Genomic DNA, 27067 nt, shown 5'->3' on the forward strand with positions numbered 1-27067 from the left:
TCACCATTAGACAGTTACTGCTTTATTATAAGGCATATCTGAATGTCTTACATTTTTTTGAATACAAAGAGTTGTTACAAAGTTATATGAAATATTTAGAGCCTAAGGAGCTAAATTTCCAGTTTATTGCAATGACTAAATAATAAATTCACTTTAGTTACACAACATCCAAGATAAAGGTGAAGTGCATAACAGGATTTATATAATATATACACATAAACAGGCACACACATCCACGCAAAGTTTCGACAAATACGACGTTTACTTCAATTTCCAGTATGAGAGATTGTGTGTGATCTTTAACTGTCCTAAATACAGGCTGGACTCTGACATATAGAAATGTCTCATTAACGCCATGCTGTACGTCAACATATTACTGATTTCATGTTCAATCAACAAACTAGGGGATAAGCGATAGATATTGAGATTTAACAAAAATGTATATCTTTTCTCTTGTGTCGGAGTTAAGCATGAGCTAAGAAAAAAAAAGATTCTCTCAGATGAGAGAAAATGATTTAAACATTGTGTCAATGGCGTGGATGTCCAGTCAACTGTCCTAAATATTACATTTCATTTCTACAGCTAAGCAAGGTATTGGGATGACCTGACAGGTCAGCATGTAAATGCCACTATTAAACAGTATTTAAAAAACAAAAATCATTCCACCACAGGCAATCATGCCACCTCTAATGCATAATGAGTGTTTCTTAAATCGCAGACTACAAGGACTGCATGTCTACATCTGTGTGAACATTTAATAAAATGTTTGGCATTATAAGTATGGAAAGTAGGAAAAAATGAATGAGTAATTATTCTTTTCATTGGGGGAAAGGGGGCTGACGGTCATTATCAGGATGCAGGACAGAGCCTGTATAACAGCTGTATACTCCTCGCTTTGAGGCATTTGCTGTGCTCCAAAATCCCCTTTCGTTATTGAAAATAAAACTGCAGTACAATTTGGTGAAGAACAGTGTATATCCCCCCCCCCCCCATTTGCTTTAAAATGTCGATTGGTTACCCCCCTCCTTCCCATAATTTTTTCCATGGGACACAATTTCACAAAATCCTGTATGTTCCAGAAGATGGCGCTGTGAACCACTGAAATGATGAAGAAAAAAAATTCAAAACCTGCCCTTGCTCACAGAGAGACAGGAACCTGGTTCTCCTTACAGCAGTGTAAAGGCTCCAAGAGAGCACCAGATGGGCGTACGCTGTCATTAGTTATGTTACATTCAGGAAGTGAGGACATCCAGGCAGAACAAGGCTGTCAGTGCTGTGATGGGGGGGAGGAAGAAAACATTCTGCAGAGTACATTTGTCTCTGGTAAACTGCAGGGTCTGTGTGGCGAAACCAAGAGGCCGATGCACAAGAAGGATTGTAACATGAGTATTGGGCAAACCACACACAGCACACGCCAACTTTTTATTTTTTTTCTTCTTTTTAATATCATTAGCACCCCCCCCAACCCGTCCCATCCGGGAATGTACATCCACTTCCGAATGGGTCTGCTTCTTTAATACTGCAGTGTGCATTGCCTTCCAGAACAGATGGCTTTGTTGTTCTTCAATCTCCACAATCATATTTACATAGAATTATATTTATGTATTTATTTATTTATTTAAATGGGCTCAGCGCGACTGCTGAAAAGGGACGGACGCACTTCCCAGATATTGGAAGCGGAGGCTTATTCGCTGGCGTTCGCGACTGAAGGGGGCGAGGATCAGGGCGATGGCGGGTCAGATGCGGCGGTCGACCCGAGGACGGAATATCAGGAAGATCGGGAACAGGCTAAAGCGCCCGGAGGTGGGAAACCAAGAAGTGCCCAGGAAACAGGAAGTGCTCTGTGGATGAACTCTTGGCAACAGCATGGCCTTCCTGGAGAGGGGGAGAAACAAAATTTAATTTTTTTTTTTTTAACATTTTGCCAAGAAAATAAACAGACAATTATTGCAGTCCTATGGGAGGTAGATAGAGGGTAGTACAGAAGACATGTTGGAACAGGGATAATTTTCTTCAAAGCTTAGGCGGTACATGTCCCACACGCACTCACATGTATGCTGACGGCGCTGGCCGCTTGGGGCGGGTCAGGCAAAGGGGTTGCCAGGCGGTGCTCCGAAGGGGCCTGACCCAACAGGCTGGATGGCCGGAGCACTCTGTTGCACAACAGAGCAGAGAAACCCCGCTTACACACACAGCTATATAGGGCCCTTATATTACAGAGACTGCGGTAATCGCAAAGAGCCTAACGTTGAAAAATATAAACTGGTGATTGTACAAGCATTTTGTTAGTCTTATTTTCTCATTATTGCCCATATTGGAATGGCAAGATATCCTCTAAAATATGGCCAGAAGTCAGCAGGCTGTTGCTTTTCTGCACTCCACCACCTGACCTGCTGTAAAAGACCCCAGCAGCTGAAATCGTCCCTCCCTGGGTGACGCTGTGGCCAATATACAAGATATACCCTATAGGGACTCACAGGCTACACAATACTGCCATTTTGCATCGTCTGGTCTGGTGTTAAAGGAGGCAGTCAAAATGACAGAGTACAATGGCTTTAATTAAACCATTTAAAGTATAATATCACAAATATGGGATCAGAATGTTCTTAACTGAACGTTCTAATGCTGATGTAACAATCACTACTGGTAATTGAAAGTGATGGAGTTCTAGAACACTGACTTGGAATACTGGGAAAAAACATTCCAAAAAAACCTCTTCTTCAAAGTGTAGGGAGGCATGTACGTACCATCGCAGGAAAGGAGGCAGCAAAGAGACCAGCACCAAAAGGGTTGTCATAGCGAGCTTTGGCTGGGGGTGGGGTCACAGTGGTGGGGGCCGGCTGATGGGGCACAGATTTCAGCAGATCTGGAGAGAAAATAACAGCCCCATAAGAGATTTAAAAAAAAAAAAAAAAAAAACTCCATTACCCACAATGCTTTATCTTCATCAGGTAAACAGTACTAAAATATCATTACCAAGCCTTACAACTTATTAGTGCCTTTCCTGTATCCCCTAGGCATAGGCATCTACTATTTCATATTCAAACATCTCCTCCAGTTGTTTTATATTAATATAGAATATGACAGGGTAGCCTGCGCATAAGGACCTGCTGTAAGACTGGAGACAGAAGGCAGAAGTCTGACTTCTCCTGGGTCCTGGGACTGATCAGACACAGACTCTCATAATTCTAACGCTAATGTCCCTGCAACCTGAAATATTGGGCAAATCAGTCCGGAGACAGCTAGCGTTAGCCAACAGCGATTCTTTCTAAATTGTACATGTATATTAGTTCAGTTAAGTGTAGCCAGAAAAGGAAGGAAAAAACTAATTGGGTTATTGTGAAAGAGAGGGAAAAAAAAGTCAAAAAGTACACTAAAAGTAATACCATTGATCTTGGGCGATATGTGAGTGATGTCATAGCCATTTTGCTCTGCTGTGTCCTGCTGGGACAGCCCAACTTTGCTGGAGAAGTACTCGGCGAACCCCCCGTTTACGGCAAGTCCGGCCGGCTGCTCGCCCTTCCGCGCCGGGACGGCCGGCGGCCGGGCCATCCGAAAATCCTTGAACATGTCCTCCCGGGCCTTCGGCTCCCGCTCGCCCAGGGGGTCCAGGTCGGTGAAAGCGTTGCTGTCCACCCGGGGGGGCTCCTTCTGGGGCGCGGGTCGGGGCGGAGGCTGGGGAGGGGGGCTGGGCGGTCCCGTCGCGGGCGTGGCCGGGAACACGCTGGTCTGGAAGGGGTTGGCCTTGGGAGCGGGCGGGGCCGGGGGCCAGACCGCGGGGGGTGCCGGAGAGGGTGCCTGGCCCCAGGACGGGAGCGGAGGGACGGGGGCGGCCCCGAACGTGGGCGAGGGTTGGCCCCAGGCGGGGACGGGTGGGGTGCCGAACACCGTGGGCGGGGAGGCCGACCCCATGACCTGCGGAAAAGCAGCCGAGGAAGAGAACACGGAGGGGGCTGGCTGTATCCAGGAGACGGTCGCTGTGACAGCAGGAGCAGCCAATGGTAAGGCTCCTGGAGGACACAGAACGGTAAAAATGAGCATGGATGTACATGCAAAACCACACTGCTGGAATTCAATGAAAGGGCAACGATCTGTACGTCAAAACAAGCCGCTGTTTTCAGATAAGCCGTCACGCCTTACCAAAAGTTGCCAGGGGGGCGGCGCTGTTGGCTAGGCCGTTGCTGAAGAGATCCATTTGTTTGAGAGGGGAAGGGTCCTGCAGAGGTGGGGAGGGAGACTCAGCCTGGCTGGGAGAAGCGAACAGGTCTGTTCCCAGGAGATCGTTGGTAGGGGACTGAAGAGAACACGAAGAAAAAAGGTTAATAAAAGTCAATGCAATCTGCCTCAAAACAGGCCTTTCATCTGAAGCCTATTCATCTGTAGTGAATACACCAGAAGATTCATTCTACAGGAAGGGTTATGAATGGCTAATGAAAAAAAAGAATAAAAATCAATGGAAATCATATATTTCCCCAAAAGGGCAGCTGAAATGGTATTCTTTACAAATGCATATGCGCTGAGCAATACCTACTCTCAAACAAAAATATTTTAATATTTTTTTTTCTGGCAGACAGATTAGAAGGTCATCAGAAGGTCAACGCCACTGTCAGCACTTACCTTGAACAAACCACTGATGCAATGAAATCAGAGATAAAACATGTTAACAAAGAGCACGGCGAGCAGACAGAGGTTATACAGATCACAGAAATGCGCAACAAATAAGATTAGATTGGCATATGCCAGTAACACAAGCAAAGAGAAGAGAACCAATCAGCAAGCTTCTAACAAACCTTTTCATGCACAAATTATACTACTTACAACATTTATGAAAGACCAGAAAAATGGTGGGCAACCCCTGACCGGAAAATCTGTTTTCATTTTCAGTAGTGTCCAATAATGGAATGAATAACATTAACTGAACTTCACAGTTCGCCTATTTTTAATAACCTCTCCATTGCACCAGTAGGGGCGTGTACACACGTGTATTAGTGCTCGCGGCCTGTCATGGAGGATTCATACCACAATCGACAGGCCAGGGTTTGCCCACCGCTGGTTTGGGACCACACACAGAAGCAGCGGACACGCGAGAGGAAGAGGCTGCGCTCTCGTCTCTACCTTCACACTCCTTCGTCCCCGTCCGGCCTTCGTGTTGAGCGGGGGAGGGCTGATGACCACCGAATCCTTGGCGGGGGGCGCGGGCAGCCCCGGCTTCCCCGCCGGCTCCTGCTTCACGCCGTTCTGCAGAGGCCGGCTCTTGCCGGAACCTTCCGCGAAGGGGTTGTGGGCGGGCCCGTGATGCGAGCCGTTCCGCTCCTTCGCGGGGATTCCGTTCCGCGCCCAGGCGGCCGTCTCCGCCCCCGCCACCCCGCCGTTCGACGGCCAGTGGCCGTTGGTCAGCGCCTGCATGGCGGTCCGGTTGGATATCTGGTCGAACTGCTGGGCGAAGTAGTCGGAGTCGCCGTTCAGGGGGCGGCCGTTAGGCTCGGCCGAGCCGTAGGATTTGGCGGGGCCCTCCGGGGCCGGCTGGGTGTTTTTGGCAAAGGGGTCGTCGCTGAAGGGGTCTGGGATGGGGGTGGGAAAGAAGCTGAGCTGGGAGGAGAAGGGGTTTTCAGGCGAGGCACTGGGCAGTGGCCTGGGGCGGGAGACAGAGGAAGAGGAAGTGGAGAAGGGGTTTCCTTTTACACAGTTCTGGTTGTTGTCGATCTCCGTGGACAGATCCAGCAGTAGAATGTCTTTAGTTTCCTGGCCGGCCAGAGTAAGAAGGGAAGAGAGAGAGAGAGAGAGAGGAAGAGAGAGAGAGAGAGAGAGAATAGGTTAAGTTTAGTGAAAGTAGCAATCTCTATAAACACACCGTTAAGCATGAGGAATCACACGCATGCCATGAGGAAATGGGCAGTTCATGAATAAACCAGACTAACAGGGACATGCAGATCACTGAACACATTTGCCGGCCGTGATGATTCGCATGATATCTGGAGTCAGACCCCCGCTGAGCGGTTTGCACACGATGGAAGCCTGCTTTGATGGCAAATCACATTTTGCAAGTGCGAGCGCTCAAAAAATACTTTTGGGAAATAGTTACCTGAGCGCGATTTCTCACGGTCACGAGAAATTAATTGGAAAAAGAGCAAAACACATCAAAAACCCGCAGAGCATAAAAAAACACACATCAACACTTTTCATTTTTCATTTTCCAGGCATGCATGTAATATGCTTTTGTGTTAGAAAAAAAGAACCCTGGTTCAGTGCTGGAAACCTCTGTAGTCCATCATAAACTCTATATTCAGGAGGTTTGACCACATGTTTATACCATTAAGCCCTAGCCAGCTCAAGTCACTGACCACATTCCCCTCACGTCATAGCATAAGGTCATCAGGGCCTCTGACTTTACAATGGCTGAGAGACTGTAGGCTGTCGGCTGAAAGAACATTACTGCAAAATGACTGGTGCGCCTTGGTGCCAATCATTCTCTAGTCCTCACATGGTTGGTTTGTTGTAGCCTACAGGCTACCCCCCCAATCATACAGTTCATCTGCAGTATCAAGTCATGTCTTCCCAGAAGCAACAAACTTTCTGGCTTTGTTCTCTTTTGACCATAAATCATGCTGAAAGTAAATTTATGCTCCTTGCGAATGTAAATACCTTGTTATGGTTTCAAGGTTGCTAAGCTACACTGAGACGTACTTTCATACTGAGAAAACCAAAGAACTCAAAAACAAACCTCTCATTTCGCATTCAGATTTGTTCTGTGAAGCACCTTCTGGCCAAGCTATGCTGATAACATCACTTTCGTTAGTAATCAATTCTCTTTTCACTTAAAATCTATTACTATCATCCTGAGCTGTCTGCCTGTGGTAAATGTTTAGCCCTAAAGTCCGATGGAGTCCACAGTGTCTCTATGTCCAGGCCTTTCTGGTTGGGAAGTATAACTTACTGAGGGAGAGTGCAAGTCAGGCGGTGTTGACATGTCTCCAAACAGGTCCAGCTGCTCCACACCCTGTCAGAAAAAGCACGGAGGGAGAGAGAGAGGAGAGGACACGTTTAGGGGAGAATGCTACACCGTGGCGTGGCCTTAGTTGAACTCCCATCACGGATCTTGGCGTTCCGGAGTGGGGGAGAGAGAAAAAAAATGGGAAGAGAAGTCTGCTTAGCAACCGTCTCCAGGAGCGGAACAATACAGACATGCAACGGGCTGTGAATCGCGAGGACGACCGAAAAAAAAAACACAAGAGTGTGTTTTATCCTGGAATCCAACTTTTTAAAAGAATCCCTGAGGGGGAACGAATGCAGTTGTCTGGTTCATATGGAGTTGTTGCAGTCGGTATGGGGGCCGTTTCAGGAACTTCCTGCCTGTAAACTTTAACGCTTCCCCTGCAGAATGCCGGCCAGATGGCCTAACTGGTACGTAATGGCTGACCAGCCAACTGGATGCACCAAAGTGGATGCCAAAAACTGGAGTCAATCTTATACAAACACACCACTACTCCATTATGGGAGTTTTGCCCAGAGCTACGTACGAATACAGTTGGTAGACCTTGCTAGTATCGATGTGGACAGTGTGGACTTCTATTTTGTGTGTGTGATCACTGTGTGTACACATAAATATTTACATATATGAGATCATTCAGACAATACTTACTTTTAATTTATCCACTGGGCCTTCGATAGTCTGTGAGGAATCACCGCCATTCTGAAAATTCAAGTGAAGAGAGAGAGAGACGCTCCTGAATAAAATAAACCAATTGTGACAACAAACCACAAAAAAACTTATGATTTTAGCACTTACCTCTACCACCTTATTAGTTTCATCCTAGAAAAACAAAAGCATGTTGCATTCAGTATACATACATGACGACTGATGATTTCTTAAAATGATGAATACATATCTGAATTGAGAAGAACGTGTGAAATAATTGTCAGGTAATATGACAGTCAATGACATAAATATGCATTGTACAACGATAATTTAAACGAAAACCTTTTTTTTTTTGTGAATGGGAACAGCTGCCTAAAGATACAAAGGTCATGGCCGACGCATGTAGGGGCAGTAAATATTTCCCAAAGCGCTCAAACAGACTCGCATTTTGGTGGGAATATTTACATGCTCCCATTGACGGTTGTCTCTGTGATTAATGGCTGACAGTGAATGGGTGGTAAATGCAAGTTTGCAGGACCGTAATCCATGGGGCTTAAGGCCAGAGACAGAGTAAATACATAGCAGATCTGAAAATTACCAGGACACCCAAACACCATTTCATTTACAACACAAAACAGAACTGCACACCCCAAGGTTGAACAATGGTTTCCTCTAGACACAGAAAGCCATTAAAGTATATTTTTGAAATATAAAGCACTGAAATTATTTTCTGGGAATAGCAGTCCTATGACTATTCTCAGATATTGTCAGGAAAAAAAAAAGAATGAAAAAGCTTCAATGATTTGTCCCCCACAGAGGACGCCCTCAGACCAGGACCTTACATAGACCAAATATTCCAAAATCATTTACCTTCTTTGTGCCTTCGGTTTCCTTTTTCTTCAGATTGAAAATTAACTGGAAGAGATCCTTCAGGTCAATAACCAGAGGCTCTGCCTGGAACACAAACGAACAGGGCCTGTTAGACCCCCGCGGAGTACTGATTTCCTGTCACCTACAGGAAATACCGCTATCTGCACACACTGTGGCTGATAACACACATGGCAACTTACACTAATCGGGTCAGGAAAAGAGCTCTTCACGAAAACGCGTGTGACTCACTTCAGACTACCACCGGCAAATCGAATTTGGTTTCTCCTCCTCAGACCACCCGTGTCTGTGACTCAGAGAGGGGCGGGGCCTACGACGTCAGCACCGCGTTCGTAGTGCGTACCTGTTGGGCCGTCTTGATGGCGAAGAACTGGTGCTGGCCCTCGGCGCCGCACACGTAGCCGAACGCTCGGTTGTCCGTCACGTCGCGTGCGATGAAGGAGATCTTGTTCACGGCGTGCTCGTGTTCTATTACCTGGGGAGCAGAGCAGAGAGTCAATCATTTATACCCGGGCTCATGGGGGGGGAAAAAAACAGAAGCTCAGGTTCAGAGTCCAAGTGTGAGCAACTGCAGTTTCCTACTCTCCAAACAAACAGGGCGGATGCACTCACCCCCGTTTTCTCATCGATAATTCTGATCCCGGACAGAGATATGTTGACCCATATCCTCTGTTTGTGCTTTCCCTGGGATCGATTAGCTGCAGCCATACCCTGCGTGCGACAAAACACAACAACCATCTAGTACCGACTCCCTTTTGCCTCCAGAACAGACTGAATTCTTAGCAGCATGGATTCAACAAGGTTCTGGAAATATTCCTTAGGGAGTTTGGTTCATGCTGACTTGATCGCATTATATATTACAATAAAAAAAATAAAAAAATAAAAAAATAAAAAAACACATTTTAGAAAGACCATGCACACTGATAAATATATGCTAAAGACTTTGTTCTGAAACATGACTCACTTGTTAACAACTGCATAGAATTTTAAGAAATTAAAACTGCTCCACTAAGTAAGAGAGGCAAGCAATTAGAACAATTATACCCCAATTTGACCGATTAATTGATATAATTTTGTTCTCTCTGATTTGGAACCACCGTTCGTGCCTCTCAACAAGCAAATCGGTGCACTACAGCTGCTCTCATCATTCAGAAAGCGCTGTCGAGCGATTGCTAATCACATAAAAGTGGGGGGCGCGGTTTACGGCGATTTTAATCGCGTACCTTCAGCATCATCATGGAGTCCTGGCTCATTTTGTCGCCTCGGGCGGCGGGCACGTTGTCCACGCCGATGATCTTGGCCTTGTATCGCACGCCATCGCCTTTGAACCTGGCCAGCAGGTATTCGTCGGTCTTCTCTGGCCCTGCCGCACAGAGGAAGACATTAACACTTAGCAATCAAACAGCCTGGGCAACGGGGGGTGGAATAAAAAAAAAGTATGGCAGTTAGTGGTTCGTAAATCTTCCACTTGCGCCTACGTTGAACTTATCCAACCTGTTTTTTGGTTGCTAAGCTTTCCTGCTGGCATTAAATCCAACATTTAAAAGCCCCCCCACCATCCGCGCCAAGTCGAGCAGCAATAAAAACCTCTTCCCGCCTCAAAAATTATACTCGCCCGTGAATGCCGACTGACAGGTAAATTGGTCTGTTGAAAATAACTGCGTGCATCGCCCTAGGTGGCCCCCGGTGCAACGGTGACCCTTAACAGCGTGTTCCCTCTGTGTCATTCCGATAATGTCTACCCTTACAAGGGCTTACCTGCAGCGGAATGAAACATCCCGCCATTCCAAAGTCGCAATCTTTCAAATCTTCTTAATAACACCCTCGCAGGGATTGTTTAGCGCAGCTCGACTCCTGGCAGGAACCGCCGGATCAAGGCCCACCACCGCACCTGTCCACAATCGCTCACGCGCCCACGGGCACCGGCGCGGAAGCCAGCCCTCGTTAAACGCGAGCCTCGCGCGCGGAAACGTCGGCCGCGTTGAGAGCGGGCGGCAGAAAAGTCCGCCGACGCAACAGCCGTCCCGCCTCTGCATCCGAGCACCGCGTTGCCGCGATCCGCCCAGGCTGTTTATGCTAATTCAGAATCCAAAGCAATTACTCTTTCACCTAAATGAATTTTTCCATGTAAATACATCACGTCGCTGGCATAACACTCTTGTGCAGGGCAGCTTGCACTGCTTGCATTCACAAAAAATCAATTTATACGGCTGGACATTTACAAAACCAAATCAGGGAAGCACACTTTTTTTCAATAGAACAAAGATAGTTCCCTGATTTGGGAATCAAACCTGCAACCCCCAGTCGCAAATTTCCACAAATCAGTACACTTCTAATACAGAATGTGTAACCGTGCGTATTTTTAGCTGCAATATTCTCAGGCTGCTTCTTTGAAGGGAAAGCGCTTTGGCCAAATACCACATCCTCTCTCTGGCGGCGCTCTCGGGATAGCAGATGTACTCGAACGCACCGCTGCTTCTGAAGCTCTCTCGGATTAGCCCGACACGAGCACGCTCCACAGCTGTCAGCTCGCGTCAATCATTTAAACTGGCAGGAAAATCGATGTCGCAGCGCGTTAGATACAGACGCGTAAAAGCGCCGCTTTTAAATTCTGTTCAAAAACCATCATGTCTGTAGAGCTCCAAGGCCTCCGGGCAGTTTCTCTCTTTTCTTCTACTCTCCTTTTTTTCTCCACGCTCTCTATTTTTTCTCTCCCGTTTCCTTTCACACTCTCTCACTTGGTTCTTTTCTTCTCTCGCCCATCTCACCATCTCTCTTTCTCTCTATCTTTTTAAAATCCAAATTAAATAAACAAACAAACTAGCATGATATACATGCAAAGTGCACACAGCCAAAGATAATGAGGGGGAAAAAAAACATTATTTCTGGCTGGAGAATTAAAGCTTTTGGACAGAAGTTGTTTTGTCAGTGTGGGAGTAATTAACATTTTACCCAACAATTATTTCGAGCAACAATGACCTCTCGCTGGTTGACGGTTTTGGTCTTTTTAGCAGCGAATGTCTTGTTCCATCCCTCTCTCTCTCTCTCTCTCTCTGTCAGCGGGGGTGGCCGAGCAGTGGCAAGACGCCCTGGTCCAGGACAGCCCCCTGAACCCCTCAGCTCGGGTGAAATCGAGGGGGCGGGACGCAGGCGGCGACGGCGGGGGGCTCCGGCTGGGCCCAGCCCTGCAGGCTCAGGGCCGGGTACGCCATTGACTATTCTCAGCATGCGGGCCCGCGCCAGTCTGGAGGTCTCCCCTGTGAGCGTGCCCCACTCCCACCATCGCCCTCCGCCGCCGCCGCCGCCGCCCCCCCCCCCCCCCCCCGAAAAACTCCACACCGTTCAGCTTTCACCCAGAACATGCTGGGTTCTCCTCAAGTAATCACCTTCCAAGTGATCACCTTCAGCAATAATAAATTAAACAATGCTAAATATTTCTCATAGAAATACATCTAGGAGAAACCAGAGCAGCAAGCTACTTAACTTAACTCAAATTAATCCTGAGGTTTGCAATGATACAGATCCCAGTTTTATATTGAATTTATCCATTGGTTACAATATAGGACCGTTTCAAAATTGGACAATGACATAGGAACACAAAACAGACAGGCAAACTGTGTGACATCATAAGACAATCCATCCCAGACCTGCTTCACAGTCCTTTCCTTCAGGCACAGAACAGACACTCTTTTGAGAAGTGAGGTTTCTTGGGCTGGGACTGAAATGAGGTGTGTGGCAACACAAGCCAGTGACCACTTCCCCCCCACTATCAACACCAATGAATTTGGGCAATAAAATGTCGAAAGTGGGTGGGCTATGAAGAGCTGTGGCAAAGCTTCGGGTGGGGGGGGGGGGGGGGCTGGGGGGGGGTACTTGGTATGAGTCAGTAATCCAGAAAGAGCAGATGTGCAGCATACATATAACATGAGTAATATTAAACCATTCAATGCAAACTTCAAACCATATGAAATATAATATTGGCTTAAAAATAATAATATATAAACATATTATTACATAGTATTGTCATATTGTCCTAACAGTACCATGTAAAAAGACACTGGAATTACCATTGTATACAACAGTAATAAAAATGGACAAGATTAATATGTGCCAATATTCACTGTGTAAATACTCTGCAGAAGTTCTCAAGTTGTCTGAAACCAGCTGAGGGAGGAATTTTACTTTCAGACAATGGCGATCAACCGATATTAAGTTGCATATTTCAAACCGCAGGGTCACTCCGATTCTCCATGCAAGCCGCCACCCGCTGAGTTTATCTTCTCCGTCCTATTGTAGCGGTCCTGGGCTACGCTGGCCCCAGAGGCGCTAGGGTTCCGAGGGTTGGCTCAGAGACGGGGGCCCCCTCTAAGTCTCCCGTGACCCAGGCCTGGATTCAATCAACATCTACCCCTAGCGCCGACTAGCAGCGCGAGCGCTACGCTCTTCCCTTCGCTCGCGCGGTTCGACGCGTTTAGTAATCGCGCAAAACTTTGCCCGTTAAGGGAAAAGAACACGGTAACGCTCGCGTTTGTTCCCGAGTCAAAGTTAACGCGGAATGTCGACCGAATCCAGGCCTCCATCTCTAAAAAAGCGGCTTCGGTGCTGGCGGGAGACAAGCCGAAAACAAATCCTCTCTCGGACCCAGCTGGTGGGAGCTGACAGAGGGTTTTATTGAGGCCGAACAGGGCCTCAGTAAAACCCTTCCTCGCCTGGAAACGCTTAGAAAGCCGCGCGGCTCAATACTGATACGTGCGAGTTTGCCTTCACATAACAAATCCGGAGAAATATTAGCCAAGAGGCACCGGAATGCGACCGGGAGCCCTTGGCATTCCGCTCGACGGAGTGACCTACTTTGAGGATGTCTGGCAGCGTAAAATAAGGAGAAATCCAGCAGCGCCTTCCACCGAGTGACCCTCTCACACATACATCAAGCGGAATTCCTTCATGAAGTACAGGATCCACATCTCACCCAGTAACACAGTGCAGCTGGAACTAGGGGGTGCTTCTATACACACAAGCCAGCAGTCACGTTCTATTTAGGTTCCAGGACTGCAGCGTTTCGACCTGCTATTCCATTACATAGAGGAGGCCTGTGCAGGCAAATGCAAAGATTCGTAACCGATACATCAAGTAGCACTGTGATGAAATCCCTTAAAAGTACCTGAAACTGTCACAAACAAAGGATGTGCACTGTGTTGAATCTGTGGCGAGCGGAACCGATTTGGGCTGGTGCAACATCAGACTCGCTTCGGATGAAACTTTCATTTCCTCAGATATCTTCAAAACGCTCAGTCCACAATGTACTCTGAGCTTAACATTGCACAACGCCAAACGGATGCAAGCGGATCATCACTGGGACAGAGTTAAGTCTTTTGTCGACAGGAGAGAAGAACAGGAACAAGCTGTATCTTCAGCAGTGATCACGCTCCTCTATTTCTATTACGAATATTGCTAATGCTGTCTATAAATGTAATTTGACATTTCAACACAATACACTCTGCAGTAATGTACATCATGAACTTTTAGCCTCTGTCAAAAAAAAAAAATATATAAAAAAGGGAGGGGGGAGATGGGGGAATCAGCAAATATTTACAACCAAAGATGACTAATGCTCAGCACATATCTGGCCCACCCTCTGCAGATCACTGGCAGACGTCGGTTAAAAATAAGTGCCAAAAATGTTCCCAGAAAGCCGAAATCACCGTGTGCCAGGCGAGCGCATACGCTGAGTGGGCACAGTGGAGCTCAGCACCGCCCTGAGACGGGCCCCCCGAAGCCAAGAACGCATACCTTTCTTTTTCTCTTTCTTGGAGGGGGTCTTGACAGGGGGCTGGTCGGCCTGGTTGTTTACGTTGGACTCCGCCTCTGTTGACATGGCGGGAGGGGGGACCAGCCTCGCGGGAGCAGCAGGAAGAAAGGGGGGCGCAGGAGCAGAGCTGGTCCGGGGGGGTGGGGTGGGGGGGGACGGTGGGTTCTCCGAAACTCACGGTCTCAGCAGCCGCACGCACTCAACAGCGCCTGCGAGAGGGAGGCAGGGGAAACGCAGGGGATGAGGAGGAGGGGGGAAGAGATGAAGCGAAAGGAGGGGAGAAAGGGGGGGGGAAAGAAAGACAGATGAAATAGAGTCACGTATCAGCTTTATAAAGTATCAGCTTATTGTTCAAACCACTTCCACAACTCAAGCTTCTATGTCAACATGTATTTTGCCCTCATGTCCTAGCTCCTACTAGCTATAGCATGACAACAACAAAAAAAATCGAACAGATGAGTGTTGCTGACCTACACACAGATTCCGGTCACATTCTATGCAGAGGAAATGCCAACTGTTACAGGACAGGACAAAGTACATCTTAACAGCCAGGCAACTGCCTTTTCCCCCCAATACCTTAATCCACTACTTACAACAGGAATGTTTTTGTTTGACACACCTATTAGAAGTTGCAGCCGTTCTCTTTTTCGGCAAGTCTTAAGGACCGGTGGCTTTTTAATACTCCGGGGTAAAGGCTTGAGGAATGTTCTGCATTTGATTTTAAGTGAAGCCACCAGAGACACTTTGATTGGCTGGAGTAGGGAGAGGAGGAGGAGGAGGAGGACACACAGCAACACCCCCTCCTCCTCCAGAAGGACCCGTTCCCCCCACATCCCCCCCCACCTCCCCTCTACACCGGCTGCCCAGCCCCTTCCAGGAAGCCGCAGTCTCGCTTGCATCTGGGATTCATAAAGGCTAGCGCTTTCCACGCCACCAGCAGGCTTCTCTGCTTTCCTGCTCGGGAACGGGAAACCCTTTTTGCGCATGTCTCCATGCTAATGCTCGGCCTGCTTCTTTTCTCAGGTTTCCCAGCCCCCCCCCGCCCCCAAAAAAAGAAAAACAACAGGACACATCCGCGGGGAACGCGGTGTACGCATATTTTTTTGCGTACGCACCGTACAAACGAGGCCCCAGGTGCTCTGCAATCAGCGGACCGCCGAGTCACACGAACAGAGCTGCCAGCCATGTTCTTTACCAAACGAGGAATTCAAACTCAGTTTGTCACAAGCACAGAATGCCAGCAGAAATAAAAAAAAACTGAAATGACTCATTTAATTTGGGAACATTCGGTCTTCGGGCCTCAAAGATCTGTTCTCTCCGAGTCGGGAAATTATTCAGTCCCAAATGATAATTTAAAGGGAATTAGACTAAAGACTTTAATCATACACAAGGCTCTGCATTTCAAAACAAGGCCACACAGGGTTGGTGAGGGTAAACTTACAGGCTACATTTCATATCTTGTTTATGTAGTGCTCATTTCAGCATGCTTTTGCCATGTATAAGATATTTCCAAAAGAAAACGCTTTCAAAGTACACGTTCAGGCAAAAAATCTGTTTAAATAACTGCCATTATGTGTGTCGAATGCTTATATACACAACTGAAAAACCACACAAAAACAATAAGCCAAAGAATCAGGTTTCCCTCACTCTCACGAGGGAGTCTATAAGCATCCGCAGTGACTATTTTATGTGAAAAATTGTAAGCAAACGGCAACAATAAACTGAAGGCAAGAGAAATTTAAGGACTTTGGTCGCATGCCCAGAGAACTTGAATTACTCTAAACACAACCTTGAGTTGAACAATATCAATCACCGGAGTGATAAACAACATTTACGGGTTACAAACTGCACTTTGAATGCTTGTGGAATCGCATCAAATGAGAACGGCAAAACAATGTCAAAGGCTGACTTGGAAAAAAAATTGAACGTGAAAAGAAAAAACAAAAACAAAAAACAGGTAGACAAAACACTTAAAGCCGGAGAAGTATGAGTTTCTTTTATTTCACGTTCGCAATACATCACTCAGTTCTTCACAATGCACTGAAAGCCATTCTTATTAACCCCATCCACAAGGCAACAGTGCTGCCCAAGGACTCTACACGGCTGTTCACTCCCGACTGTTAAAAGCAGACCCACCATCCGTTTGTAGTGAACGAATGCAGTACACTCACGCATGCGCACGCATACACACACACGTCTCTGTGTATTCTGGTGGTACCAGGCCAGCATAGGAGCTCCGTCAGATGTGAGACTACTGAAACGAGCGCCTCTCTTTCAAAAGGAGAGAGAGGGGGCGCACACAGGGGGAAAAAAACCCGCTGCATACCAGCCGGGACGCCAGCGTGGAGGTGGGCACGGAACCGAAAGCTGTGACAGGCCTTTCCAGACCCCTTCAAAAGCCACCAGGGGTTGTACCACGACAAAGAAAAACCCAGTGAAAGCAGCTGGACACAAAGAGACTGTACACATGCCTTGCACTCCATTACTGCCTGGTACCGGACTTCCTGAAGCTATCTGACAAAGACTAAGTAAGATATACCTTGTGGCGCACGACTTGCTATGTAAAAAGTTGTGTAAGTCCCTCTGGATAAAAGCGTCTGCGAAATGCCTGTAATGTAACGGCGCAGAAGTTCCGTGGTGAACACTGGCTCGCCCAGCACTACAGCTCAGGCTGCCTTCTGTCCGTTTCTAGAAAATATTTTCATTGTGGATTTTGTCTCATTTCATTTGTCCACCCGCTGCCGTTACATTGAGCTTCACTCCTTCCCCGGGTTTTCGTTTCCAGACACGTGCACTTCCTTCTTCCCCAAAAGCCGGAAACAAACGTCAAGCTCCAATTGGGCGTATGCATAAAATGATAGGGAGTCCGAGATGACCTTTGAGATAGCCGATTGTTGACCGGAGGTCTGGTTTTCTGACCTTTTCAGCTGGAGAACAGATAAAACAAAGTGGGTAGAGAGGAGTAGGAGCTAATGGTAGGGGGTGTGCAGGCAGACAGATGCTCAATGAATGAATGAATGAAAGAAACACGACATTTATATCACTTTCCCAGACGCTCAAAGTGCTGTACAGTGATGTGGGGGTACACACCACCACCACCAATGTGTAGCACCCACCTGGGATACGCACGGCAGCCATTTTGCACCAGAATGCCCACCACACATCAGTTAAGGTGGAGAGGGAGGGAACCACTTTCAGCCAGTTAGCCTAAATCCAGGGACAATTAGCTGGCAGGTTGTGAATTTAGCCTGGGCACATTTAAGCACAGGGTGAGTCATTCCCACTGCCATGCCATCTCATTCGGCAAAATAAACACAGAGAAAGAGGAAGGGCGTAGCACCGACGGGAGTATTTTGGTCGAGGCTCGGACGCGACAAAAGCATTTCGCGGACGTGTGGGAACCGCCTGCTGGCGGTCCGTCTGAAGGAAACGAGGCCGCGTGCGGAACACTATACGCAGATTGACACCTCTTCTTGTTTTTAGCTCAGAGCCGCGCTGGCCTCCCCCAGTAGAACTGATTAAGTGACTGCTTCCCTCTCCACTTGATCTGATTCAACAGCTGCTGCGCATCACCCAGGCGGCTGCTAAGCAAAGCTGGCGTTCCAGGTAAGCTGCTCTCTATTCAGTGCCAGAGATGTATGAAAAACATCGTATAAACGCAGGCCATTATTATAATAATGATTATTGGTAGTAGCAAGAATAAAGGCAGCAGTCCCACCTGGAGTGGCTCTGTGATGCTCTGTTCTACTGTTACTTAAACGAGAACAGAGCGAAGGTTGAGGCGGGAAAAGGTGGAATTACACAGTTAATCGATTTGTGTGACTTCTCACGTCATTCAAATCTTTTTCCCACAGTGATTGCATCAGAACTACTGATGCACAGAATCCAAAACAGACCTGAACGAGCGAGCAAAATAAACATTGAGCAAGAAATCCAATTTCTGCCAGCACACCTCCCTGAACATTTTAACTTTAGCTGAATACGAGGCAGCAGACAAGAAGGTTAAACAAACACTGAAATTGCAAAAGTGTTCCTGGTGAGATACCTTCAGCTTGAAGCAAAACATGTAACTATAGCTTTGGTTCCATGGCACTGGACCAGACAATCGAGTAACACCGAGTTCCTGTGGTAGCTCAGGTCCTTGTCAGGTTAATTCAACAAGGAGAGAAGTAGTGAAAAAACATAAAATAGGCATTAAATAAATAACTTTCTATTTTTATACTATTTTTAGCTAATGTTGAATCAGCACGATTGTGACCCATCTGTGTCAGAGAGGATCTAGATTTCACCTTTGCCCTGGAAGTGAAATGTCCGTACCTCTACGTTGTTTTCACTCGCATGTAGGTTAAGTGATTATGTAACTCCAGTTCCAGGAATGTTTCCGAAGGCTATCGGAAGCGGCGGTACAGATAAAGCTAGCTGTCGTATCCCCGTAAAACTACACGGTGCTAGGCCTGTGTGGAGGACGGTGCGGAAACAAAAAAAGCGGCAGGACGGTTTCACGGCGACGCGACACGAGGGCAGCCTTTATCTCTCGCTATTGCTTCCGATGGCCTTCGGAAACACGGCCTGAACTCGGGTTGCGCAACGTCTCACGTGCCGAGCCGAACCGCGGCCAAATGGAACAGTACAGCGGACATTTTGGCCTCCGCGGAGACGGTGAGAACTGGACTCCCTCCAGATTCGGACGGGTCACAGCTGTACAGATGCTTGCGTGATTGCTATCAGTGTTTGTCAACCTTTAGTCGGGATGACGCTGACAGGGTAGCTATGCCAGCCTGGGGGGGTGCTGAACAAGCATTACTGGGAAATGGGGACAACAACTCCTGACACAGTTCCGACGGATTAATGGCACCACTTCTCAACTCAAATCCCCATTCGTCCCAATTCCTGTAGGGTGCCCTTCTTTCTCTGCTAAAGAAAGTCCCTGGAGAACGTCTATCAGGAGACAGACTCGGGTGGATGGAGGATTTAAGCCCCATTCAGACAACTTCTAAAGTGGCTTCTGCCAAAGTTCCTCACAAGAACAACATAAATATTTATTCTCCACTGGTATCCTGACAAGACCTTTTTTTCATCTCTCTCTCTCTCTTCCCCTCTCAATCTCTCCCTCCTTCACACACATTCTCTCTCTCTCCCCCTCTCAACCTTTCTCTCCCTTCTTGGTCCTCTCAATGTCTTTCCCTCCCAATCTCTTTCTTTTTCTTATTCACTCCATCACCCCGCTGTCACAGTGTGAAACGAGCACAGGACATCTCGGTCCATGTTCGGGAGAGAACAGCAGGGGCTGGGGTGGTGGGGGGGGGGGGTGTGTACACAGCATCCTTCTTGTGCCCTGGACCCTGAACACCCCACACCCCCAGTGAAGGCCTGGCCCCTCCGCCACAGGGATGAATTAAGAGTAAATATCCACTTGAAAAGGGGGCGAGCACCAGGCCTAAGGAGCAAGCCCAAAAGACACAGCATAACTCCACTTTCCCCTGTCCAGGCTCCAGGCTCCAAGCCAGAACCTCAACCGGGGAAGGGGGGGGGGGGGGGGGGCCAAGGGGGGATTACCTAGGCCCGTGCCAGAGGAGATCAGTAGCAGAGGAGAGACCGGCGCTCGCCACCTTAGCATTAACTTCAGTAAAGCTTCTCTCCACAAAGGGTCCTCTGTGCCGTACGTACCTGACGTCGATGCGTCACGCGAGGGGGCGCGAGGGGCCGGTGATGTCAGAGAGCCGACTGGCACCGCGGGGACTCCGTGCTGCCACTTTTATACTTTTAATCCAGGGGGATGCCAAGTCCAGAGCACGAAGCCACAGCAATACCGGCGACAGTAATATACGATGACTGGGACACCGCAATTCTGCGATCAGGCATTCCAGCACTGCAAGCCACTAAGGCCTCGCAAGCTAAAGCCCGCTGTCCTCTGGGAAACTGAGTCACTACGACACCGGGCAGGAGGAGGACACTGCGGTGCATATGCTCAGGGAGCGAATGAGAAAGAGCACAGCTTTCAAATGGCATCCTCACTCCCCCTGGCGCCGTTTCCATGACGCCTGTGCGCCACGGAGACAGGTGCTGGAAAGGCTATGCATGCCTTTGCTGTCAGGAGCTGGAATTACTTTCCGGCGCTTTCCAAACAACGGACACAACAGCAAGGACTCATCAACGGAAAGGAATGTACTCCCTTTTTGGAGGGTGTGGGGGGTGGGGGTGGGGGCAGGGGGGGGGAAATAAGGTCAAATATTCAAAAAACCATCTCTCCACCAGACAAATTGTCACAGACAAGCAATATCAATCCAATGTTCACACAATGGGAGAGCACAACAGTGAGCAATTTAAGGTTATTCCTTTTTTTTGTTGTTGCAATAATTCACTGCTGGTTTCTTGGTTGCTTATTACACTGCAGTTCTTCCCTAATTAAAGTCTGCACTTCAGCTCATTGCTTTAAAGCAAAGCAGTGATTTACCATACAGAAAAGAAATCACTGGCAAATACTCAGTGGGGAGAGATCTGACACCAGAATGAACTATTTAACAGTTCCCCAAACGTCCAGCCCTAACACGAGAGCTCAATTAGGAGCTCCACAAAGCAGCAAACTTCTAATGCCTCCAAATGATTATTTTATCGACCTGGTTAACATGACAAATTGTACACTGAGACCTCAAATGTATGCTACAGTGTGGTATAAAAGGAAAGGCTGTGTCAGAAAGAAAAATAACATTCAATTTTCAACCACTTTTCTAGTCCCACTGTGCATAACATAACACTTTATTTATTCTTCAATGTGAACAGTGTATATCCAAACTAAGAAATGTTGTTCAAATGTATACAATGGCTCATTGATTCAGGTAAAATCAGCTGTTATGCTGGGTTAGGTTTTAACAATATTGCTAAGTCTAATGAACATAAAAACTCTTTGCTTTCAAACAGCCACAAGTTCTATAAGTTATAGGCTATTTGAAAGAAAGACAGTTTCCATATTTGAATTTCTCACTTGAGAGCTAAAGCTGTTGAGAAACAAATCCACCTTGAATCCACAGGTAATAGCCTACTACAATACATAGCCTATCACAAGAGTCTTTGTACACTGTACTTGGACTGGCATTTGTGTGGACAGTAGTATTCAAACATCCATTTAAAAACAAGTTAAAACCACAAAGTGGTGTTAAATTAAGCCTTTAAAGTCATTTTCAAACAGCTACAACTTTGCTTTCAGCACCTTTTGTCCCATAAAAGTAAACATTTTTGGTCGCCATGACAATAGTCAAGGAGCAAGAAGGCATTCAACATAATTACAGCATAGGCCTATTGTTTCTAACTTTTTTTACACATTAACTTTATCATTCCCCACCTAAGAGGAAATAATCAGGTACTCCATTCTGCATGAAGCTGTCAAATAAAGTTGAAGGGGTCTCAAATTGCAGGGAAAAAAATTTAGGCCTATAACATATCATTTTTCCATGTGTGGTCTTACAAAAGTGCAATTGCTGTCATAAAAGCTCTCAAATTGCTAGTTTCAATGTGGGGATTCATAGAAGAGGCCCGCTAGACAACCTTCCATAAAGTTTTTTTTTCTTTTCTTTAAGCATGTTGTGCAGTACATTTTTAAAAGGGAAAGGCAACTGCACTCAACCATTCAAAAACACTTTAGTCTTCCTTTGTCCTGTCTATCAAGCTTCCCACTGAAGACTGTCTTTAATTCTCTGTTGACACTTCAGTCGTCTCCACAAAGGAGGTTTTCTCTTTGCTTTGCAATACTACACATACCAAACACCAGCTTATGGATCCCATTTGTACCGGATGGAAGAGGAGGCAGCCTTCGGTTCGTTTCATTTAAAACAAAGATGTCAGTTGACTCCCTGATCTGGTTGCCCTTAAAACATAGCCTACACACATAACCATCCTTTTACAGATGGAAGGGCTCTGACCCAATGTGAAAGAAACTGAAAAGCCTTGTACATTCAGGACAATGTATGCCATTGCCTGCAGACTTAAGCTATTTCCTTGACGATTTATAACTGAAGTTTGGGTGATATCCTTTCTTTTTCAAATGTCATTTTGGCATTTAAAATATTCACGATACAAAAGGGTATGCATTGGAGGAATGATCAAATTTTCATATTCGACTGGGTGAGAAACATTACATTTTCATACCACAACTACATCATCTGTGAATCTGGAGCGGTTATACAATATAGAATGCAAATACAGATCACAAACCGAATCAACTGAAATTTGTTTGCCATCGTGCGTCTTTCTAAATAGTGCTACAAATAGTGTTTTTGAAAACCTAGAAAAGCGAAACCAGTTCTTCTTATCTTGTCAAGCCTCTCTAACGCTTGCTGTGGAGCCACTATGTCCATAAAATATGGAACAAGAAAGAGCGCAACTAATTGTAGAAGCCAGGTACCTCTCTCTAATCATGCCAATAAACTTTCACTGCAACATTCTGAAAAATTACCCAGAAATAACTAGCCTATGACAGAAATATTATTACTAGCGACAAATTTATTAGAGGTTATATCTTAGCCCCTGCCATTTTCTTAAACAAAATACTACCTCTGTGCACTGTTCAACCCAGACCATTGGCCTACGTACTTTAGTGAAGCATTGCCTGGCTTTGAAGGGTCAAAGCCATGGGAAGACAAAAGGTTGGTCGTTGTTAATCAGACACTGACCTTCACAGGGGTCATGGTATCCAATACCACGTTAGGCCTGCAGCCACCACTTCCTGTTTCACATATTCTCCACAGCTTTGGCATAGTTCATTGGGGCATCTGTGAGTTTAATCCTCCAAGCTCCTCCCACTTGGAGTCAGGCGTCAGGTGACCTCACATAAGGAGATCTTATAAATGCCAAAGAGGTCACCTCCACAAGGAATTAATGCTCTACAAATTACGCCAGGCTGCCAGTTTATAGTCTGCACCTTTCTTTGAGAAAATGGAGTTCAGAGGTTGACCTTCTTTATGGAGCAAAAGGATGGTAACAAATGGTTCCACATCTGGCTCTGACCTGGTTTGTGTTCTGCCCCAGTCGTGACGGAGAGCCTGTAAGTGCTTCTCCAGATTTCACATTCTTCTTTGTGGTGGGGAGTGAGAGGCACAAACATACGTGCGGTTCAAAGGTCATTAACTCCCAGCGTGGTGACCGCAGTGAAATTCCGTTCGATACAACACCCAGACTCGAGCCACAAGTCTCTTCTGCACAGGCCTAAGTATGGTTCGACAAATCAAAGTGTGACAAATTGACCTTGTCCTTGAACGTCGCAAAGACGACAGAGGCTGGAATTGAGAATGACAAAAAGGAGAGTGAGCATAATGAATTGTTGATATTCTTATTGACTTCACAGGCTTCCACCACCATCTAAAGAACAATGCAAACCAGGTAGGGAAGAGGGGACTGATTCGGGGAGCCAAAAAGAGTGGAGAAAAAGAATGGGGGACGTGGTGGGGAGCAGCAACATCTGGATGCAATAAAAGCGCACGTATTATGCCCCTGGAAAACAAATGACTCTCTTCAGCACAGAGCTGGGCCACATCAGCCCCAAACAAACTTTTTCAGAACCAAGTGTATTCAAGGCAGAGATAAACCAACCCACAGTCACCTACCATGTTCTAGAGGCTTTGTAGCTTGAATTTGATACAAAACCTCCGCCACATTGCCCTGTCGTGGGATCCAGTCAGTGGCTGTTTGAAAACGCTAGTAAAACGGCACATTCCTGGTAGCTTTCAGTAGAGAGGGTTTATGAGTTAACCAACTTAAATAGATAACCAACTTTACTTTCATCCACCCATTTTAATGGGTCTTGAGTGTACATAGGTTTCATAAAAAAGCGAGAAAGAAACAGAGAGCGGTGGGAGGTAGGGGGGCCCAGGGATACAAAAAGGGTAATTTGAGTATATTCTGCACATCTACCTTTGTGTTGCACTGACACAAAAGGGATACATATGGCTGGCCTGTGATAGACCAACTGTTGCCTCCCTTAAAAAAGCACGAAATGAACAACCACAGTGATCTGCACCGAAATTGATCTGCATCAGATAAATGCCCGAAATGTATGTAACAACTTAAGAGATCCAAGTAGTAGGCCTATACAGATCAGCACTGACAATTGCTTAGAGCCTTGCTTTTATGAGGTCTGCATTAAGGAACGTGCAAGATTTAGCACACTAAGCAGCCAGAAATATCTTTTTTAGTAAATCCAGTCAGACAAATGGATGAACAGCAGTGAACAACCTGTTTTCCGCCACACACAAGAGTGGAGAAGAGAATGTAATTTTAGAAAAAGGGGCGTGTTCATCGGGGTATCACAACCCCTGTATTTATATTCGTGGATCCTTTCTTTTGGGATACTAATTAAAATATAAAAGTAAGCTACTGTCGTAGTCTTTTGAAGTCTTATGTCTCTAATGTAAATAAACACTACAGTAGCATATGTAGGCTACCATTAATCAACGAGGCAGGCCAAGAAAACAGTTCAGTACCAGAATCTGGAGTGCATGACATGGCGCCTGACCTGAATCCCAGTTGCCCGTTATGCGATTGGTGGAACGCCGGACATGAAAAATAACGTGAGAAATAATGATTCACTGTACCGTTAACACAAACGAAAAGAAAATGTACACTAAGTCAAGCATGTGTGCGGTTTCAACAACATTCTTCATTGATGAAAACATCCGACAAGCTTTTTAAAAATAGGCTAAAACTCCAGATTCAATAGCCATCCTGTTTGTAAACTTAAAATCACAAACAATTCGCCTGTTGGCGCGTAGCCCAACTCCGATGGCTGAAATATCGTTGATATTCTGAGAAAGAACACCGCACAATTTACTTAGGGAGTCCAGTCATTTATGCTGGCGTTTCATGGTCTGAACATAGACAGTCTGAATCACGTTTTAGTGTGAAACATGACACTGCACACCACGTCACAAAACCTAGCAAGCACGAATCCCTTCCATTTAGTAAACACTTGCATCTCACAAGCCGCAAAAGGACTAAAATTGTTTTTAAGCACAGACTTATTACATGTAACGAAAAAATGAACGTAAAACATTGTGTAACATAGGGTACAAATTCAATGTTTCGTATTCCGCATTCATTTAAGGTTGAATGATATTCATTTTGATGGACGAGAATAAACGTTAGTAGCAAACACGCTACTTTTACAAGTGCAAGTGTCATATTTCCTTTAAAAGGTGGATCAAGACTAAAACGCCAGGATCGTGCTTGAATGACACAAGAGAACGTGTGCCGCTACAAGATTGGAAACCATCAATACAGCGTCATTGCCGTACGATGCAAATTTGCGAAAACAGACAATATTTTCATTCAATTCCAGTTCAAAACACGTAGTCCACGGTCCATTCGAAATAACGGTTATTGTGAATCTCTGAGAAATTCGGACAACAGAAAATACACGGGGCAAAATCTGCATACTTTATAGGTAGCTGTGCAATACATCTGCCCACGCCAAGAGTTGGATACGCTTGGGTAGTATGAACCCGACATTCTGTTCCCAAGATTTTCTTCTTTTCACCCATCAATGCCTTGCTAATTAACATGGTATTCAATTCGATACTGTATCATCTAACAATTCCGTATTAAACAATGTATAAAACCAAAGGATTAAAATGATCATCTCGCACAGAATAGCTATCAAAACCAAGACAGATTTAGACTAGCTAGCAAGCAATACTAGGCTACCTAGGCAGCAAGGATTAACAACCTAGATCGCTTATTTTGCGCCCGTTCACTCGCACCATAATCAACCAGACCTATGCACGCAATATACTTGCTACATTGTGTAGCGTTAGACGTAAAGTAGTTTGCCTAGTCTATGCAATTCCAAATCGCCGCAAACAATCAACGTTACGGGCTCATTTTATGTGTAGTCTTTTGAAATAATATCTATGCGACGGTTCGTAGCCTATACATTCTGATGGCAGTTTATGTTTTGCTTTAATCCACTAATATAAAAGCCAGGTCGATTGATCCAGCAACTAGGGTTAATTAAAAAAACGTATGATCAGTTAGCTTTAATTGGTTGCATCGCATTTTTCCTCGCTAACAGTTGCCGTTTGAATCCAACCTCACTAAAAAACATAGGCAAGAAACATATTTGACGGCTGAAGTTAACCACATGCCCTCATCACCGGCAATCTCCTGCAATCTCAGAAATGCAATCGCTTTGATTTTACACGTACCCACATCCAGCTAGCTTGCTTTCCTCGGACTCGACATGTTATTGGAGATTTACTCGGCCGACAAACAAGATGACACTGCAGGGTCCAGTCGACTTTCTCCGTTTCCCGTCCTTATGTCAATGTAAGAACTGTAACGTTACACCTCTGCTAGCTCTGGTTCTAATCAGATATTGGCAGTTAATAACTGCGCAGGAATGCACTGCGATGATCCCGCTGTCTGTCTGGGCCGAGGAACCGCTGGGTCAGAAGTTTAACTCCCTATGCGCCAGAGACGGACCAATGCCTCAGATACCTTGCTTATGATCCCAGCTGGCCACCCCTTTTTCTGAACTACCAAGAAACGTCAAACATGTGGGCGGTGACGTGGAAAGTTATGGTGGCTACCCCCCCTCTTCCCCCCCTTTCTCCTTCCAGTATGAACAGAGAAATATTATTAACTTGGAAATAAGTCCTGTAATGACATTTAATTAATCAACTTACTTCTGTTTATCTATTGCTGCCTTATGCATCACACCTTTGTACTACTTCACTCAATTTTTCATA

At 46.2% G+C, this 27067-nt stretch overlaps 1 protein-coding gene across 2 annotated transcripts; it reads right to left on the bottom strand.

The window, feature by feature from the left end:
- On the bottom strand, positions 1-26846 carry si:ch211-204c21.1 (disabled homolog 2). Of its 2 annotated transcripts, none has more exons than XM_035378906.1 (15): positions 26525-26846; positions 14315-14542; positions 9748-9887; positions 9137-9235; positions 8868-8999; positions 8507-8590; positions 7787-7810; positions 7640-7690; positions 6935-6997; positions 5116-5742; positions 4141-4294; positions 3387-4010; positions 2748-2866; positions 2051-2156; positions 1-1875 (listed from the first exon to the last, which is right to left on the bottom strand). In XM_035378906.1, the coding sequence occupies exons 2-14, from the start codon at positions 14397-14399 to the stop codon at positions 2085-2087; spliced, it is 2274 nt and encodes a 757-aa protein (XP_035234797.1). In that variant the 5' UTR covers positions 14400-14542; positions 26525-26846; the 3' UTR covers positions 1-1875; positions 2051-2084. The 2 variants fall into 2 exon arrangements, with proteins under 2 accessions (XP_035234797.1, XP_035234798.1); XM_035378907.1 differs by having other exon boundaries at positions 2051-2153; positions 26525-26845.
- Positions 26847-27067: the final 221 nt, after the last annotated feature.

The sequence above is a fragment of the Anguilla anguilla genome, chromosome 10, assembly GCF_013347855.1.
Source record: "Anguilla anguilla isolate fAngAng1 chromosome 10, fAngAng1.pri, whole genome shotgun sequence".
Classification (NCBI taxonomy): domain Eukaryota; kingdom Metazoa; phylum Chordata; class Actinopteri; order Anguilliformes; family Anguillidae; genus Anguilla; species Anguilla anguilla.